Source organism: Manis javanica, chromosome 3, assembly GCF_040802235.1.
Source record: "Manis javanica isolate MJ-LG chromosome 3, MJ_LKY, whole genome shotgun sequence".
Lineage (NCBI taxonomy): Eukaryota > Metazoa > Chordata > Mammalia > Pholidota > Manidae > Manis > Manis javanica.
Window position 1 is genome coordinate 44142865 of NC_133158.1, and position 19750 is coordinate 44162614.

At 39.4% G+C, this 19750-nt stretch overlaps 1 protein-coding gene across 2 annotated transcripts in view; it reads left to right on the plus strand.

Annotated features, from left to right (window-relative positions):
- DSCAM (DS cell adhesion molecule) overlaps positions 1 to 19750 on the plus strand; it is a 718205-nt gene that overhangs the window by 456408 nt on the left and 242047 nt on the right. For both annotated transcript variants that reach the window (XM_073231316.1, XM_073231317.1), the window contains exons 9-10: positions 828 to 1106; positions 15692 to 15811. In XM_073231316.1, the coding sequence (XP_073087417.1) occupies positions 828 to 1106; positions 15692 to 15811 (399 nt within the window). The remainder of the gene's footprint in view (positions 1 to 827; positions 1107 to 15691; positions 15812 to 19750) is intronic.

Genomic DNA, 19750 nt, shown 5'->3' on the forward strand with positions numbered 1-19750 from the left:
TACGGACATCTGGGGAGTCACTGAGGAAGAGCTATCCTGAGCTAAGGAGGTAAATTGGAGTTTATCAGGGAACTTGAATAAGGCAAGAGCTTTCCGGACTGAGCTTATCTGTGTGCATGGCTGGCCAGGTTGAAAGCTGTGACCTATTCTATGAGCGACACATCTCAACAACTCAGGAAACTAGCCAGGTCATAATTTAAAGTCACGTACAGAGAATGTATTAAGTTGAGGGATATAGAGTAAAGATTCAATTAGCTGACATAAAATAAGTCTTTTTAATTAATATTTGCTATTAATTGGACATGGGACACAAAACATGTTTAGCAATGAATCTGGAATCTGCTTCTTCAACAGGCCTAAAGTATGCCTATTAGCAAGTCATGGAATGAATTGAAGGGGAACAGCCGTCTCGGTGCTAGTATTAGTGAAGCAAGAAAGAAAGCTCCTAGTATGCATGTCATTTGTCAAAGCTTCTAAGGGAAAACCAAACCCAAATGCTTCTTCCACAATATTTACACTGAAGAGTGCAGTCTGAAATTTTTTCATTCAAAAGTGATTTTTTAATTTAAAAAAACTTATTGAAATAAATTAGATTAAGTATATTTGTTAAAGTAAAAATCAAGCCATGGTTTTCATCTAGAAGGATGAGAAAATTCAAATACCTAGAGAGCACAATTCCCAGTCTTCCACTGGTTCCTGTATTTATATGATTTTGGTGGTTGTATTGCTCTTTTAATGTCATGCAGAAGGGTTGAAGGACTAGAGAATGCTGAATATACATGCAGTTCATTATCATCTTTCCTCTGTTACTTTTTCTTCCCTTTCAGTTCCACCTTTCATCCAACCTTTTGAGTTTCCAAGATTCTCCATCGGACAGCGCGTCTTCATCCCATGTGTTGTGGTCTCAGGGGACTTACCCATCACGATCACCTGGCAGAAGGATGGCCGGCCAATCCCAGCAAGCCTTGGGGTGACCATTGATAACATCGACTTCACAAGCTCCTTAAGGATTTCCAATCTCTCCCTGATGCACAATGGTAACTACACCTGCATAGCCCGGAATGAGGCTGCGGCCGTGGAGCACCAAAGCCAGCTAATTGTGAGAGGTAAGGGAGGAATATAGGCCGTGTGTCATCACTGCAATAAATTCAGCAGTGCTCACAGATGATAACCTGCTTAAAATATGATGAAAATAACTAGAATTCATAGAATTTGATCTTATCCCATTTAGGAAAAACACAGCTGTAGAAACCAACTACAAGCTCCCCTAACTCCAAGTCAAAATTGTATTTACCTAAAACATGAAGTTTCAAATAATATGCAGCTAAGAAATGTGTGACTGAAGAGATGGGTGTCACTGAATTTTATTCATGAAATAGAGCTTCCCTGTGTTAACTCAGTGATTTTTGAGGACTAAAGTCCATGAGCTCTTGGTGCAGTTATTGTATGTAGCACTTTTTGTAATGGTGTCATTTAGACTTGTATCTTTAGAAAATAATATTTGTCAAAGCCATGTATCACAGTTTTTCTAAAGAGTCATAAAATAATACCTTTTTACATTTTTTATTTCATTAGAAATGTCATTTTCTTTGCTTCTTTCTTCTGTTTAGCATTAACTCTCATATTTGCAACATTTATCAAATTAAGTGAAGTGGGTAATATTTATGAAAAGAAATTAAAAACAGGGTAGTCTGTTGTGTTAAAAAACATTAGCAGGGGACTCAGTACTTATAAAATGCAAGCATCTCTGTTCAAGTGTCCAAGTTTGGATGAAAGTTCCACCCCTTATCTGCAGAATAAGCAGCTAGTGTTCTCTAAGGTCTGTGGAGTATAGATACTCTGTGATTTTATTGATTCTTTAGGAGCTATATGCATTCATCTGCCAGTACAATTTTTAGCCACATTGTAGAAGTAACTCTGTGAAATTAAAGATTTATATTAGTGTTGATTATTCACATTTTAAAATTCCCAAACATTGGGCCCTCTATTGTCGGAAGAGGATGATTTCCATTATCTTTAGGACAGTCGATAATTTTTAGCAGATTCTTTCTTGAGCAGTAGACCCCATGTGCTTCCACAATCCTTGAATCTTATCCCCATGCCATCTCTCCTTCCTTTCTGGCTTAAAAGTAATGTACTTTCTATCTACTTGCCAACAAAAGAAAGTGAAGCAGGAAAGAAACATGTAGCAAGATAAAGAGGGGCTGATTACAGGATCAAAGTCTTTGAGTTAGTCAGTCAGGTTTGGGTTCTTCACACCAACAGAGTTCAAAGTAATATAGTAATAACCATGAAGAGATGGGGCAACGGGGTCTCCAGAAGGGAGAATCAACAGAAGCGGTGGGAAATTTGGGGCAGGCAGATTTTGGTTCAAGTAGCTTGAAAAAACAAATTTATAAATTTATCCAGTGACACCACCAAAGACTAACAGGTAATGGATTTATCTTCTATCATAAACAACTATGAAACTGGGAAAAATTAATAAAGCAACCATTATCTGGTAGTAGAGCAGGCAGTGGAGTGCTGTGTTTCTTGAGAGAATGGAAGCATACGAGTTCAGCTCCACATTCACTCCAGATTTCTGCCTAGACAATTTCCAAGCCTTGGTGAAGGGATATAGGACCCAAATAGATAACAGCGATCTTGGTGGCTGGATAAAAGAGACAAATTTAGAACTCTTGAGATGCTAGATTTTGCAAGGCAGAATATTGGACAGTACAAAGATGTTCAGAAAAAAGATCTCTAATCTCGATAGAGCTCACACAGAAACTTTAGCTGAGTATTACACTTCACATGCCTAGCTGAAATTCTGGGAAACCCATCAGAGAACAACTACCAGTGGGATGAGAGGTTACACAGTGCTGGGAAGTATTGGAGTTCTGATTAGCCATATTAGAAAATGCATGAGGAATTCAGTTGAAATCTCAGAAAGGTCGCACACTAAGAGCAGGGCTAAGCTAGCCCTGAAATAAAGTCTACTCTACACCAAGCCCTAACCAAGCCTTAAAAGGGCCTTCACAAGACAAAAGTTCTCCACCAGGAAGTTAGCTGTCTTCAGGAATAACATTCAACAATCTTGAATCAAGATTTTCAACAATCTTGAAAAGGAAGTCAATAAAATTCACACTCTGAATAGCATATCATATCTACAATGTCTTATACACAATTACTAGATATGTGAAGAAACAGGAAAAATGTGAGCCATAAACAGAAGGAAAAAATAAATTAAAAGAAACAGGCTAATAAACATGAAGATGTTGGAATTAACAGGCAAGGTTTTAAAGCAGTTATTATAAATATTCAAGGATTAAAAGGAAAAAATGTGTGTAATAAGTGAATACATAGGGAATACAAGAAGAGAAATGTAAAACATTTTTTTATTTTGGTATCATTGATATACAATTACATGAGCAACATTATGATTACCAGATTCCCCCCATTATCAAGTCCCCACCACATACCCCATTATAGTCACTGTCCATCAGCATAGTAAGATGCTATAGAATCACTACTTGTCTGTAAAACATTTTTTAAAACCAAAAAGAAATACTAGATCTGGAAAACATATCTGAAGTGAGAAATTCACCATATCTATTTAATAGGATATTGGATACTGCAAAAGAAAGGATTACTGAGCATGAAAAGAAGGCAAAAGAAAATATCCATATTTTTTCACTGAGATGCTAGACTGAAAAATGTAAACAGTGCCTCAGTGAACTTGGGGCAATGTCAAGCCATCTAATATTATATAGATTCTTAGAAGGAGGGGCAGGGAAAATATATATTGAATAATAATGACTGGGAAATTTCTGAATGTGATGAAAAAAATATAAATCTATAAATGAAAGTGACCAGTTAAACCCAAGAAAATAGATACAAAAAAGAACCATTTCATGGCACATTATAATCAAGTTGATAAGAGCTAATGATGAAATATCAAAAGCAACCAGAGAAATTAGACTTGTTACATACAAGGAAACCAAGTAGGGAAACTTTAGATTATTCATTGGAAACAATTCAAGCCAGAAGAGAATGGAACAATTTCTTTAAAGGACTGAAAAAAACAGGTAAAGGAAGAAAATCTTTTCAGCCTATGATTCTATAACCAACAAAATATGTTCTTCATAAATGAAGATAAATAAAGGTATTTTTAGAGAAACAAAGGTTGAATTAATTAATCATCAGCAAGATTTCACTACAATAAATATTGAAGCTAAAATAAATAAATCACTATAGTAAAGAACGTTATTGAAGCTAAAATAAAGCAATTTTTTAGAATCTACAAGAGGAATGAAAATCTCTAGATATAAGTTTATGGCTAAAAATAAAAGATTTCATTGTCATTTTTAGTTCATTTAAAATATTAATATATTCAAACAATAATGTATAACATGTGAAAATAAAATATATGATATTACAAATGACAGGAAGAAGGAAAATGGAATTTTACTATTATAAAACTGCGTTATACATGAAGTGGTATAATATTATTTGAACATAGATATTGATAGTTAAATAGGTACAATGTAAACTCTTGAGCAATTAACCAAAAATGAAACAAATAGATATAGCTATTAATCCAACAGAACAGATAAAAGAGAACATTAAGATACACTCAATTAACTAGAAAAAAAGTAGAAACAGAGAGAAAAGGTAACAAAAAATAGAAAAAATGGAAAACAAGTAGATGGAAAACTTAAATACAACCATTTCAATACTTGCATTAGGTATAAATGGAATAAATATACCAATGAAAAAGATTGTCAATCTTAATTAAAATACAAGATTCAAATACATGCTGCCATACTTTTTAAATATATGTAGTTAAAAGTAAAATGATATAAAACACCAATCATAAAAAGATTGTTTGGTGTTTTAATACAAGATAAACCTCAGGGAAAGGAGTATTACTCTAAGAAAATAAGGACATGTCATAATGATAAAATGGTCAATTCATCAAGACATGAAAGTCTGAAGTATGGGTACAATTCATAACAGATAATCCAAAACATGTAGTATAAAATCTGACAGAACTAAAATAACAAACACAATAATTGGAAGTTTCAACACTCCTTTCTCAGTAACTAATAGAGTAAGTAGACAGAAAATCAGTGAGAATGGAGAGATGTAAGCAACATTATCAACCAAGAAAACCTAACTGGTATTTAGATCCTACACCCAACTGCAGAATGCAGTCTGGACTGTGACACCTGAATAGTGAGAATATAAATTTGTATTGTTTAAAGCCACTAAGTTTGTTGTTCTTTCTTGCAGCTGCCATAGAAAACTAACACAAAGATGAAGAATACTATAGCTCCCACAGACATTAATTTAAAGGATGATAGAGAAACATTTTGGACAATTTTATGACAATATATTTGACAATTTAGATAAAATAATGAATGAAAAATCAATGAAAAATCTATGAAAAATCCATAGTATTTTATATTCTTTATTCTCATGACTGGGATCAAGAAAAGATGTCTGCTTTCAAAATTTCGATCAACATTGCTTTAGAGGTTATAGCCTTTGCACTTAAACAAGAAAGAAAATGTAAGGCAGAAACATTTGTAATGGAAAGCACAAATATACCTACATTTGCAAATGACATGGGCATGTACAGAAAAATGTTCAATATACCAATACACAAAAAGAAAAGAGAGGTGTCAAAGTATGTCAACACAAAAACGGAACAGTGTAATAGAGGAAAAGAAAAATAAAAGAACAAGACAAAAAGAAAACATTTAGTTCATGCCAATAAGTCCTTCTCTATCAGTAATTAAATATAAAAAGAACAGACTATTGATATACACAAAACATAGATCAATCTGAGGAACAATAATGCTGAGTAAAAGAAGTCAGACACGGAAGAGAGCAACATACTCTATGAGTCCATTTTTAATAAATTCTAGGATAGGAAACTTATCAATAGAGGCAAAAATCAGAAAAGTGTTTGCCACTGGGAAGGGGGATCGCAAATGATGAGTGGACAAGAGGAAATCTTCTGGGGCAATGGAAATATTCTAAATCTTAATGGCAGTTTAGTTTCATGGATTTATGAATCTGTCAAAACTACAAAACTATATGCTTAAAAGCTGTGTATATTGCTATATATAAATTGTACCTCAGTTTTGTGTGTGTGTGTGGTTTGTCTTGGTCACTTAACTTTTAATTTTTAATTTTTTTATTAAGGTATCATTGATATATACTCCTATGAAAGTTTCACATGAAAAACATTATGGTTACTACATTCACCCATATTATCAAATCTCCCCATACCCCACTGCAGTCACTGTCCCTTAGTGTAGTAAGATGCCACAGAGTCACTACTTGTCTTCTCTGTGCTACACAGTCTTCCCTGTAAAGCCCCCACACACCATGTTTGCTACTCATAATAACCCTCAATCCTCTTCTTCCTCCCTCCCCACTGCACTCCCCCACCCCTCCCCTTTGGTAACCTCTAGGCCCTTCTTGGAGTCTGTGAGTCGGCTGCTGTTTTGTTCCTTCAGTTTTGCTTTGCTGTTATACTCCACAAATGAGGGAAATCATTTGGTACTTGTCTTTCTCCGACTGGCTTGTTTCACTGAGCATAATATCCTGTAGCTCCATCCACGTTGTTGCAAATGAATTGTACCTCAATTTTAAAAGTATTAAAATATAAACCTTCTGATGTTCAAAATTCTTCAAAAGTGAAATAAGTAATCTTGCAAAATAATAACTTTCCTGCCAACTGAGTTATGTCAAAAACAGAATGGTATTTTAGAAGGGATTGAATGAAGGAAATAGAAGTCACAGGTTAGTGGCTGGGTTCAATAAATTGTAGCTGCCCTTCTGGCTCTGATGTTCAGTTTAAAATTAAAGGCTATTATTTATACTGCTTTTTCACAGGCTGTATCTTTTATAAATCATGTGGATAATATTGTGGCTTCAACATGACTTTTAGTAAATCTATCTCTTTGTCAGTTGTACTTTATAGAATATATATAGGGCACTCGATGCTTACAAGTTCCTTTAACCCATCCTACATTGAATATAGGTTTATGATTCATTCAACTAAAATTAAAAATTGGGCCAGTTCTGGCATGTGTGTTGTATGATACAATAGTAGGTCATCATCAACTCAGATAAATCCTAACCAATGTCAAAGCAACTTCCTTTGAGCCAATTTTTCTTTTAATTTCAACTGGCATGATAATGGCTAAAATGAATTAATTAGACAAGGACTACAAGATCCCCTTAACCCTTAATGAAGCTACTAAAAGTCCATGTGTATAACAATCTTTATTTTGCTTATTTTCTTAAAAGGTTCCTGTCTGATGAGTTCAGTATTCTCTTGTTTTACTTGCTAGGAAAAGAAAAAAAAATGACTGAGCGGCACCTCTGCAAGGCGACACCCTCCCCGATGCCTGGGATTTCATTGTCCATACTCTTTCCCTCAGTCCATCGTTAAGCAGCAATGTACTTAGCATGTACATAGCATATTATATACTTAGCATATAATGTACTTAGCATATAATCACCAGGTGCTGGAATTGTCCCTGGGTGCTGAAAGCTCATTTCTTCTCATTGTGAGGTCCCCTCTAGTGGGAGAAAGACAGGTGACCATCTCACATGATGGTGCAACTATGAACGAGAAAGAGACAGTTGCCTAATTTAGATAAGGGTATCCATGAGGCAGATTTCTGGAGGGAGGGGGTTCCTGAAGGATTAGAAAAAAGGGGTTCCTGAAGCATTAGAAAAGATGTCAAGTAGTTCAGAAGAAAGGAGGTCAGCATGTTCCTGGAAGGAGGTCTTCTACCCACAGGGGCAGGGAGGCTTCCAAGGGCAGGTGCACCGGCTCACCTGCACACGGCCGGGGGGCAGAGGCAGAGCAATGAGACTTCGAGCTGCCTCTGGTTCGCAACTTGCAGGTTGTGTGTCCTGAGGCCATGGGACTCTAGAAGGGGGTCTGAAAGCAGGAAAACCTCGTGGTCCTAGCAGGATGAGTGGTGCATCCATGTACAGTGAGATGAGGGGCACAGAAGCCTAGAGGGGGGCCTTTGTAGTCCATGTGGGAAGCAGCGATGCTTCCAGCCAAGGTGATGGTAGTAGTGGTGGCAAGGATGGGGCCAGTCTGGAGGACACTTGGCAGGATTTGCTGGCCAGTTGTTGGAGGGAAATGGGCAAGCAAGCTTGGGGACAGACGCCCTCCCCGAGAGGAGCTGGCCAAGGACCGTGTGGGCGCTGGAGCAGGGAGCTGCTTTATGCCGTGGAACATCTCCCTGCCTCGCCCACTTTCCCTCTGCCTGAGTCCAGGATAACTGGGGCAGGGAACTTTCTCTGTGGGTGGCTAATGCCCGCTGTGGGTGACAGCCTCTTGTCTTTGATTGGAAGAGATCAGGCAGCGGCTCTCAGAATATCAATCTTTAATTTGAAGGGACGCATAATTGAATTGTATCACTTTAGCTATAGCATATTCTGAGTAAGCTAAATAGATCTCTTATTTATCTTTCATAAAGAATCTTATCATTTATTATTGCTGCTTTAGAATAAAGAGCATTCCATATGGCCAGCTGTGGGCTCACCCCTTAACTTGGGAACATAACTTGCCATTTGGTTCATGAAGAAATGAAAGGTACTGTTTGGGAAACAGCCCACCTAAAAATAGCAGGCAGCATGAGAGAATCATTACATGGGTTTTTATTTAAATCTTTCATTTGAGTTGAGAAATGTTAAAAGACTTGAAAGTTTTTGGCCTGAGATGTCTCTTGGGAAAAGTAGAACTAGAAAAAGGAGTTTAGAGACCTTGGAATTGCCTGCTCAGAGAGAGGGGGGTTTGGAAGCTCCAAGTGACAGATCACTAGCTACAAGAGGAAAATGAACTCTCCTGAGGGGCCAGTGTTGTTCAGTAACTTCAAAGAAGGCTTCGTGGAAGGAATGAGCTCCATCAGCCTCGATGTGTAAGTAGGGTTTAGAAAGAAAATAAAAATACAACACTGAAACTTTCAGTAAGAAAACCAAGGTCCACATTTCTGTTTGTTCATTTTCCATATGACTCTGGGAACATGAATGAATTTCTCTGAACCTCAGTTTCCTTGTTTATAAAATAGAAACAGTGAGACTTACCTCTTGGAGTTGCTGAAAGATTTAATCAGGTAACAGTTGTTCTGGCCTCAGCATCTGGCTGGTAGCAGGGCCCCCCGTTATTCTCTGTGAATGAGTAAAGCAGGGGACAGAGGTGTTCAGGAATATTTTCTGAGTTTGGTGATGGACTCATAGAGGCTGTGCTGCGGTCAGTTTGCACATGTGCATGTTGCCAGGAGCAGTTACAGGTTTGATGGAGGAAGTGATGGGAACTGCAAATGTCCTTGGGCGAATCCCTAAAGGAGGGAGGCCTGCCTGGATGCAGCTGACAGGCTGCGCTCTGCAGACAAGAGAGGCAAGGGAGGGCCTGCTGGCCCCCACCAGACCCTGCAGACGGCTCTCCTGCTTCCTTCCGTCCTTCTTGTCTTCCATGCAGCCCTGTCATGATTTGGACACCTATGTGCTGTGTGACCTTGGGTAATTCCTTAATCTCTCTTTGCCTCAGTTCTCTTATTCATAAAATGGGATAATACCTAATAGGGGTTTTCTGAAGGTTATATAAAATAATGTGCTTATCCCAGTGCCTGACAATGTAAAGAGCACTCAGGGGCTGGTAACACCCCCTCCCTCCCTTCTGTTCCCATACACAACTTTGCAACGTGACTGATGCATATTACATAGAAGGGGACAGGGTGATTCAAGGCAATTAAGTAGAGTGATGGCCTTGAGCATATAGTCAAAAAAGGTGAAAGTACAATATGTTTTTTAATAAACTATAGCAGTTAGGGACAAATTGCATGTGGGAGATAGAGGTGAAAACTGGGACATTTAAGCTGAGGTGTAGAGTAAATGGCTAAAACAGAAATGGAATTTAGGGTCCAATTCCTAGTTAGTCCTTACATCACAGTCTTATGACCCTGATCATTGTAAAGCTTGGCACATTTTTTGATAGCCTGGGTCATTGGGAAGATTTATAAAAACTTAATTTAAAATAAATTTGCTGTTATCATCGTAAGGGAAGTTAAAAGAATTAAAAAAAAAACACAACCTTTGGGTCTTTTTGTACCCCATGGCTTCCACTGGCACTGGACCAGTGGTCTCCCTAACGTCATGCTCAGCAGGGCGACCTTGGCATTAATGAGGCCATTTGGAGGGAAAGTGCTGGACTTAATGACTGAACGTACCCATCCTTTGGTCCCTGTTACTGCCTCAGCACCCCCGAGAGGCAAGCTGCCAACACAGGGAGGGCCTGTCCGAGATTCCAGAGGAGGTCCGCCGTCTCATGCTCCGTTATATCCTGTGATGGGTCTGCTTCCAGCTTTTAATGATGAGCCTCCATGTGGGAAAACAAACTTCCAAAAAGACCTTTAGCTGAACTTCATTTGGCAAGGAAAATAGTTTATACAAGGCCACTGTCTTGTTACTATGCTTATTGATCCAACTTTTGATGCCACATTCATGCTATTATTTTACTTCATCCATTTTATAATAGATATTCTAAGTGTTGGGGCTGGCGGTGGTCAAACCAGAGAGACCAGGTCTTTGCCCCATAAAACTCACGTTCCAGTGGAGGAGAGAGACGGCGCACAAGCACATAAACAAATCGTGTCAGGCACCTGCCTATGCTATGAAACGAAAGCTTGGTGTGAGAACAGAGAGTGACAGGACGGGAGAGGTATCATAGCTGGGAGGACAGGGAGGCCTTGCTGAAGAGACTTTTGAACAGAGACTTTACTAACGTGAGGTAGTGAGCCCAGGGTTCTCTGTAGGAAGCCGGCTCCTGTCAGAGAGAACCCAAGAACAAAGATCCTGGGTCAGAAGTGAGTTTTGTGTGTTCAAGGGCAGCAAGAGACCCATGTGTTCATTGTTCCATAAGAAAGGAGGGAAGGGATTAAGGCAGAGGCCAGGTCATCATCCTGGGTATAACACCAAGTCATTGGATTTTACTTTCCTGTGCCATCAATTAAATCTCACCTAGACTTTGGTCAATTACCATCATGACTAAATGCCATCCAGTAGAGAATGCAATATTTATCCACAGCCTCCCACCCCATCCCCTCAACGCCACCACCAAATAGCTTCCAGTCTTACCTTCAATAAAAGTGAGTCCCTGTCCCTATTGACAATTAGGAAATCTACATCCATTCTTTGGAAATAAATAACTATTTAGAGGCCATGCATTCCCATCCCAAAACAGTGGACTGAATCTAAGCTTGAAAAACACCTGGCCTATTATAAACACACTATTCCTCTCATAAAAACTTCAAAAATAAGCCCTCTCTTTGGTAGGCAGACCAAGCCAAAGACCACTGTAATTCAAACCAACCTCATTTAGGCAACATGAGCAGGAAACGTCTTCAGAGGACTTTGAGACGTCAGGTACTGTCAGAATAACGGGTCCTTTGGTAGGATTTGCATATTTGAGAACATATGTATCTCAGATTACTCCTTTAGAGGGACAAGGGTAATGTGCATGCAATTATAATTCAGACAAATGTATGGCAAGAATGACCTGAATTTCCTTTTGGGGATGTGACATAATTATTTGGTTGATCCAGTTCCTTATATCTCTTTAATCACCTTCATCCCCATGGGAAAAGTCTCCCTGTTGGAAAGCCAACTATATCTTCAAAATATGCACACTGCACTATTCCAAATAGGGTGTTGTGTGAATGAAAAGAAACCAGCAACTCTGGGGAATGACAGCCCAGACAGAGTATTCAGTCTTGGGGTCCATCATAAGTTTTGGGAGTTTCAGTGGCACCTCTGATTCACTAGCTCCTCAGCTGGAATCCTCCCACAGTGCCCTTTGCTCTGTTCTCTCAGACATACTGCTGGACCCATCCTACTTAATGGCCGTGGGCACTGGGGTCACTCTGACCTGAGTTAGTAACTTAGCCATGCTACTTTGGACAAGGTCTCTTCCCCTATTCCATGAAACTGGAATAATGATATCCATTTATTTGTTTGTCTAGTCATCAGATATTTTTGGAGCACTTTCTATGTTCCAGCACTGTGCCATATGCTGGGGATACAGTGGTCTGTGAAAAGGAATGGTTCTTGTTCTCAGAGGGGGTCCAGTCTCATGTGGGGGACAGGCAATGAACCAGAATCCCCCAACCAGTGTGGTAACAGCCATGACAGGGCAATGCAGGGTTCTGCGGGGGGCGCTGAGTCTTGTCCAAGGATCAGAAACGATGTTACAGACTAGCGGGCTTGGAGTTGAGATGTAAATAATATGAAGTGAGAATTTGTTACACATGGAAATGCAGAAGCATGTGTGAGCACCCAGCTGCAAGAAATCATGGGTCCTGGAGAATGACAGGATCTCAGAAAAGCTGGAGCAAAGCCAGCGAGAGGGGAACATCAAGAGAGAAGCTGGAGAGCAAGGACCCAGGTCATAAAGAACCTTCAGAATATTGCAGGAGTCTGGATCGCACCAAGGGGCAGTGGGAATGCACTGATGACTGTAAGCTAGGAAGTCGCATCATCCAATGTGTGCCTGAGGAGAATCAGGCCACCTTCTGGAGGGACTCAAGGGGGGCAGCAGGTGGCAAGCAGAGCAGTTGGGAGGCTGTTTCAGGAACCCATGTAAGAGCCAACATTGGCCTTGTCTCAGATCGAGTTCCTCCAAAAGCAGAGCCAGGGATACAAACTGACTGCAGATTGCTTCTCTGAGATGTAATTCCTGGATCCCAGAGTGAGAGAATGGGAAGAAATGAGATCAGAAAGGGAGGAAAACAACAGGAAAAGTTGTGTAAATGAGGATGGTGCCACTGTGGGCAGCTGGGGTTCACCCATACTGGAATCATCTGAACAATCCCATAGAGCAGTGGTTCTCAAAGGGTGGTCTGTGCAGCACAGCCTCGGCATCACCTGGGAGCATATTAGAAAGGCAGAACCTTGGGTCCCACCTCAGATCAACTGAGTCAGAATTTCTGGGGACGAGGTTCAGCCACTTGTATTTTAAGCAGCTCTTCAGATGTTCCTGATGCCCTCTAATATTTGAGGAACACAGGCATAGAACATACCTCAGCATTGTCCCTCAGGGTTGGAGGATGGAGAAGTGGGCCATTTATCTTGACTCCTGTCCCTCATCAATGTATGATTCTGTCCTACATTTCTGGGTTTGCATGCAGGTAAATAAGCATTCAGGAAAGGCCCTGAGACAGCAAAGACCGCTGTCCTTGGGGTGGTACCCTGGCCAAGTACATGGATCTGTCCATCCCCTGGGGTGCTGAAACCAGATGCATACAGAGCATGTGACATGTCACCACACCCACCACTTACTAGTCATGGCCGGGGCGTGGCAGTGAAGATGAAAAGAATTCGAGGGTATTTGATACATTTCTGTGGAAGACTCATCAGTACCTGATACAGGAGATGAAAGAAGAGAATATGAAAGATAATTGTCGATTTTATGGACGATTTCCATCTGTAATACTTATACATCCACTATGTCAATGGTTATTTCCCATGTAAGCCTCTTTGATCAGTTTTTAAGTAAGAACCTTTGGATTAGAACCAAATTGATGTGAGGGGTCATGGATGAATTACAATTAGACATTCTTCCTGAGGAAATGCAAAAGATTAGTTTCCCTGTCATTTGACAAGGGGTTCCCTGCTTTCAGCAGAATTTGAGCCAAATGGAATATACAATGTAGATGAATGCATATTTACCTTCCATCTGGGCAGAATGATTCTGGCACAGTGTCTTACACTTTGTAAACTATCCTTGAGGCTGATTGATTATTTTTTCAAGAAAACTTTGCTTTACATAATGACTATCATTTTTCCAAGAAGTAATTTTCTTGGCATGACATAGTCATCCCTTATTACCTTATTTTAAATGTATGTGAATATATATATACAAAATATATACATGAAACATATCCAAAAAACATTTTACCGAACATGTTCATCTCAGAATGCCATCCAAATGAAGTAAAATTACTTAATAGTTAAGCAATATTGAAGAGACCCTTTAGCTATATATGTTACTTAATTTGCAAGTTATTTGCTATAAATATGTTAAAGTTGGACATACTTGCATATACTAAATTAACCAGCACTCCTATTTCATCTAATATCTTCTATACACTGTTCTGAGAACATTTATAACCTTGATTCATTTGATCCCCACATTAATCCCATAAAATCAGTGCTGTAATCATCCCATGATGATTTACAGATAAAGAAATTGAAGCCAGGAGACATTCAGTAGCTTGTACAAATTATTCAACTGGAAGAAGCAGAGTTGGGAGTCAAACCCAGGTGTCTAGGTCACGGCTCTGTGTTCGTGTCTATAGCTCTCCGCTGTCCCTTTCAGGGACACAGCAGTTCCACCTCCAGCAGCTCCCCTCCTCCTTGGCTGTTTGATGGCCAAAGTGATCTTCACTGTGGTCCATATCATTTCAAAGTGTTTCCAAGTCCCTAGCTAAACCTAGACTCTGCTCTCCCCACCAGCCCATTTAATGTCAGGCCTGGGATCCTGTGTCTCTGTAATGCATGTTTCTGTCTCAAAGCGAAGAATTCTGCAAATTGCAAAGAGGGCAGCATTAGCTTTACACAGAAAGGAGAGGAAGAGCACCCACACTTGCTAAGGGTCTGATATACGGTGGTCATAATCCACCTCCTCTCATATAATCCTTTGACTCTCTCATTGAAAGTCCATCTCATAGTCAAGTATTGATCACCTGGAGGAGATTCTCCAGTTCTATACCTTCAGATGCTACCTTTCCTATAAGAATCTGTATCTTCTCTTGAAGAGAAGACTCAAATACTCTTAAAATCACAATAACTTAACTCAAAGCATTTACTTTCCCTTGACAGGTATGTTTTAAGGTATGACAGAAGACATATGTATGTTTTGGGTAGGGATGGTTTTTCTTCAGCACCTCACAAAACTCAGCAACTAAGAAGTATAATTTGCTTTTTAAATATAGGTTGCCCTATATAAAAATCCATCATGATACCTCACTTCAACTAGTCACCATTGTCCTGCTTTGGCCCAGAAGGCTGCTGGTATCAGGAATAATCAATCATCTATGTGCCTTCAACAGATATTTTGGGAGAAGTTCAGTAAAGCTCAATGAAGATATTCTGTTCTTTATTGCCTTTTGGGGAAGGCTAGTAATTCTTTCATCTCTTATTAGAGGAAGAATAGACATCAAATGCTTTGAGCAATTTAAACCCAAGAGGAATAGTTACCTTTGATAATTACTCTTTAAGAAGCCAAAATGCTGTGTCTGTTCTTTAAATTTGGTTCTGATTCCATTTTCCATGGAATGGATTCCCAAAGATGTTCCATAGCACAAATCAAGAACAGGATGTCACAGACCTGTGGCTTAGTCATACTCCCACCCTCAGATGTCCAGTTTTCCCCAGTACAAAGTAACTTCAGTCTGTAGAAGCTCGTTGATGTAAATAAGAAAAGTTGCCTGCATTGAGATTGCTGCCCTAATTTGCCCTGATTTGTCCCAAATTGCAAACTGGTTTTTTAATTTTCCATAGATATAAAACATTATTTGTATTTTAATGTTCATTAAAATTCTTGGAATTCTTAAAATCACACCTCTAATAAGTTGTAGTCTTGTCTGAATTACTGATGATATTTCTCTCTTTTCAGTTCCTCCCAAATTCGTGGTTCAGCCACGAGACCAGGACGGGATTTATGGCAAGGCTGTGATCCTCAATTGCTCAGCCGAGGGGTATCCGGTACCCACCATAGTGTGGAAGTTCTCTAAAGGTATGAAGTTGCTGGATTTGCATTATCTGCCAAACCTATGTTATCATCTAAATAATTGGATGAGCATCTCTAGTCCTTCCAGAGATGTTTCTTACAAGTAATGCCCTGACCTCTACCAAGTCAATCCTTCTCTCTCATATACCTCTAGTAGTCCACCTCAGCATTTCTCTTTGGACCATGAAAGTGTCTGTTCTTGTATAACATCCTCAGGAAAGAGCAGGAATGGGCAGGCAGGTTATTCATGTAAGTTACACCTGGGAAAGTTCTCCATTGCCTACTTAAAATGTACAGCTATGCCCCACTCTGAGACTACTGCAACCCCCTTATGAGAAGATGTGAATATAAATTGCCACAATTACTCATTGTTGGAAAATGATTTCCCTAATTATTTAGTCGTATGTGATTAAGTGGTTTTAGAAGGTTACACATAAAGTTGTTGATTGTTTTATTTACCTGGTTACCGTAGAATATACAAATTACACATCATCTCCTTGGTATGCTCATTTAAAAGCAAACACAGCCAATGCCCTATCACGAGCATCCTGCTTGCACTTCTAATCATGCTTTCTGTTCAAAGGCAGAGCAGCATTGCGCAGTTTTAAGATAACACTGTTAACATTATGAACAAGTGTGTAATGTGCAAACTAATGAGGAAACCCATTTTAGGCACTGAAAAAATCATTCATGTCCATCCAACCATCTTCTCTAGAAAAGATTCCTTAACAGTGCTTACAAGCATGTTGGAACTTTTTAATTTATTTTTATTATTTTCTTTTCTCATTCACTCATCTTAATTCAATAATTCATTAACCAAATAGTTGAGGGCCAAATGTATACTGGTGGGATAAACAAACAAACCATGATCTCTTTTTTTTTGACAATCTAATACCCACTATGTCTGTTTAATTGTTATAAGTGTATTTATTTGTTTACTTAATCATAGCTTATATTCCAGATGTTGGTTTTTTAAATAACATGTGCCTTTTCATATGAAAATAACAACAATATAAGAAAAACAAATGGTGCACTTGCCACAATTCCTGCCAGTGTATTTCCTTTGAGGGAGAAGAAAAAGAGGGACAGAAGAGGGTGCTGGACACCATTTGATTGCAGGGGAATCAATTAAACTTTTTAAACATCCCTTGTAGCACATCACACACATTGTCCATATGGAAAGCACTTTATTAAAAAAACAAAGACTTATTCATAGTATCTGCCCAGGTGACTTTTTACTTGAGGCTTATTTGCAGCTCCATGTTGCATTATAAGGAAACAAATAGCATACATTTAATTGAGTTTATATAGATGTGCATATATGATATTATGAACATTTTCTGTAACCCCTATCTTCTTCCAAATTACTTCTAATGCTTGCCATTGTGTAGATTTCTCTCTCTCTCCCTTAGCCCCATCCCTCACTGCTGTACACACTACAGCAATGGGCACCCTTGCATGTTAATGCAGTGTACATACGTGTGGTTGCTTTCCTGGAAGAAAATAGCATGGCCATGTGTAAAGTTTGTGGCTGCTACTGGCCCAAGGCCCTTTGGAAAATACTAGGACAGTTTACATACCCACCAGCAATGTAAGGCTGTGTGTGTTCCTGTATCCTTACCAAGTAGATGCGATGTTTTTATTCTTAATCTTTACAATGTGATGAAGGAAGTCGCTTTCTGTTCTAGTTTGCATATTTAGATTTCTGATGATGTGAAAAATGTTTTATCCTCTGTTTAGTGACCACATATGTTTCCCCTTTGAGGACTTCCTTACTCATGTTACTTGCACCCTTATCTCCATGTCATCTTTATATGTAAGAGTGTTTTTCATATATTAGATGATGGTTTGTCTGTCATGGATATTAGAGGCATTGTATTCCTCCCTAGCACTAATGTGCAAATTCAGTATAGTAGCCTTTCTATCTTTAAATTTAATATGCAATAGAAAAATCAGCAGAGAATAAATTAAAATTGCAACAAAATTTTAAAGTTAAATTTTTCCCAAATATTATTCAAAGATCACCAAAGATAACTACTGTAAACATTTTTATCTAGCCTTTCAGATATGTTTAAATATGTAATATATAAATATATTTATGCTATATATATATATCTATAAATACACATATAATTTTGTTTTTTGATCGTGTGTTCCTAACTTCTAATCTTTCTTCAGTTAATAATATACTATGAATGTCTTTCCATGTCAACGAATATGGGTGTTCAATATGAATGTCTGTGTAGAGTTTAAATTATTACAATAGTAAGTACATCTTACTCTCTCCTATTTCTGTTAGGACTGAGTTTAGTGACTTAAAGCCACAAAGGTTTACTGTTCCTCAGAGAAGGGCATAGATGGCTCAGGACTGGTTTGTTTTCTCCCCTAAGCCATAAGGGACCCACACTGCTTATATCTTTCCGTTCTGCAGCTCTTAGCAAACATCTCCCAACATTAAGTAACAGCCACTGACTTCCACATTTCCACATTTCCATGGAGTAAGGAGAACAAAGCGAGAGAGCTGCCCCTCCTCCCCGACTCAGCTCTCCCTAAGGACCTCTCCAGAGTGTGTCATAGGTTGGTTCTGCTCACATCCACTGGCCAGGTCAGCCCTTGCTGTAGGGGGTCCGCAGCTGCCTTGTCACGGAGCACACTGCAGTCACGGCTGCAACCTGTGCTATTTTTCTAAGTGAAAGAGGAGGATGGATACCTGGCAACTAGATAGCCAATGCTACTGTTGCATAATATGTGTTTGTTTTTTCATGATTCTAAATATGTCACAGTGACTTCTATCTTATTAATCTTTGTATGTCTCTGTTTTTCCCCTGGGGATAAGTTTATCTAAGCAGAAATGCTGCCTCAAAGAGTAAGCAATTTCTATAGGTTTCAATATGCATGGGCCCCTTGCCAGAATTTTCTTCATTTATACACCTCCTGCAGTTACAGTATTGCCTGTTTCTACAACCAAAATAATACTGGGCATTATGCTTGTTTTTTAATATTTTCCAATAGAATAGGGGGAAATTGTATATTATTATTTTAATTATACAAGTAATAAAGACATTTCTTAAGAAAAATTTAGTCTTGCTTTTGGAATGTGTTTCCGGTAATGAAATACTCACCAAGAGCTTAAGAACAGCTCCTTCATAAGTGACAAGAAGACACAAACAAAACACTTAGCTTCTTTCTCTGAGAGATGCAGCAGTTTAATCCTGGGGCTGCAGAATTCTGGGGTAAATTGCAGTAGTTTAAGGGCAGCTATTTCTGTAATGAAACAATCTTTGCCAAAAAATAATGTTATTTCATTTTTGACCTTGGGTCTAGCTACACGAAAGCAAAGACATTCAATTCTGCCTCCTGATTTGTTTTTCCTTTATATGCACAGATGAGGCCCTTTGTCTAAGAGATTTTTTCTCAGTCAGGGCTTAATACATGGTGGGCTCACCGATGCTCCCAGAAACCCGCAGCTAAGCATGCATGTCCTTTATAATGGAGGGAAAGGGTTCTGCGCCTGTCCTGGACCAGGGCCACTGGGAGCCAAAGTGGGCCTGCTAACATACCAGAGAGCCAGCGCAGCAGCCTGGGGCCTGCTGGGCATCTGTGCTCTTCCACCCACAGGCCACCTCTGCCCTCCTGTGGTCATGGGACTGTCCAGGGGCAAGAGTCACAATGCCTGGGTATAGGGGCGAGAGAGGAGTGGGCAGTGGTTGGCATTTAAAATAATATTGTCAGGGAAGGCCCAGAGAGGGTAATTCTGGGGCCGACTAGCATGTACACATCTGCAGTGGGGAGCGCTGAAGGTGGGGGGACTCACTGTGCCAAAGCTAGGGGAGGGGGTGGTTTATGTCTGGAATGTTCCAGAAATGCCCATGAAGACACTGAAGCTGGGGCAGAGTGAGAGAGGGGAAACCCTCAAGGCCCAGGAGGTCAGCAGCACCATCAGTC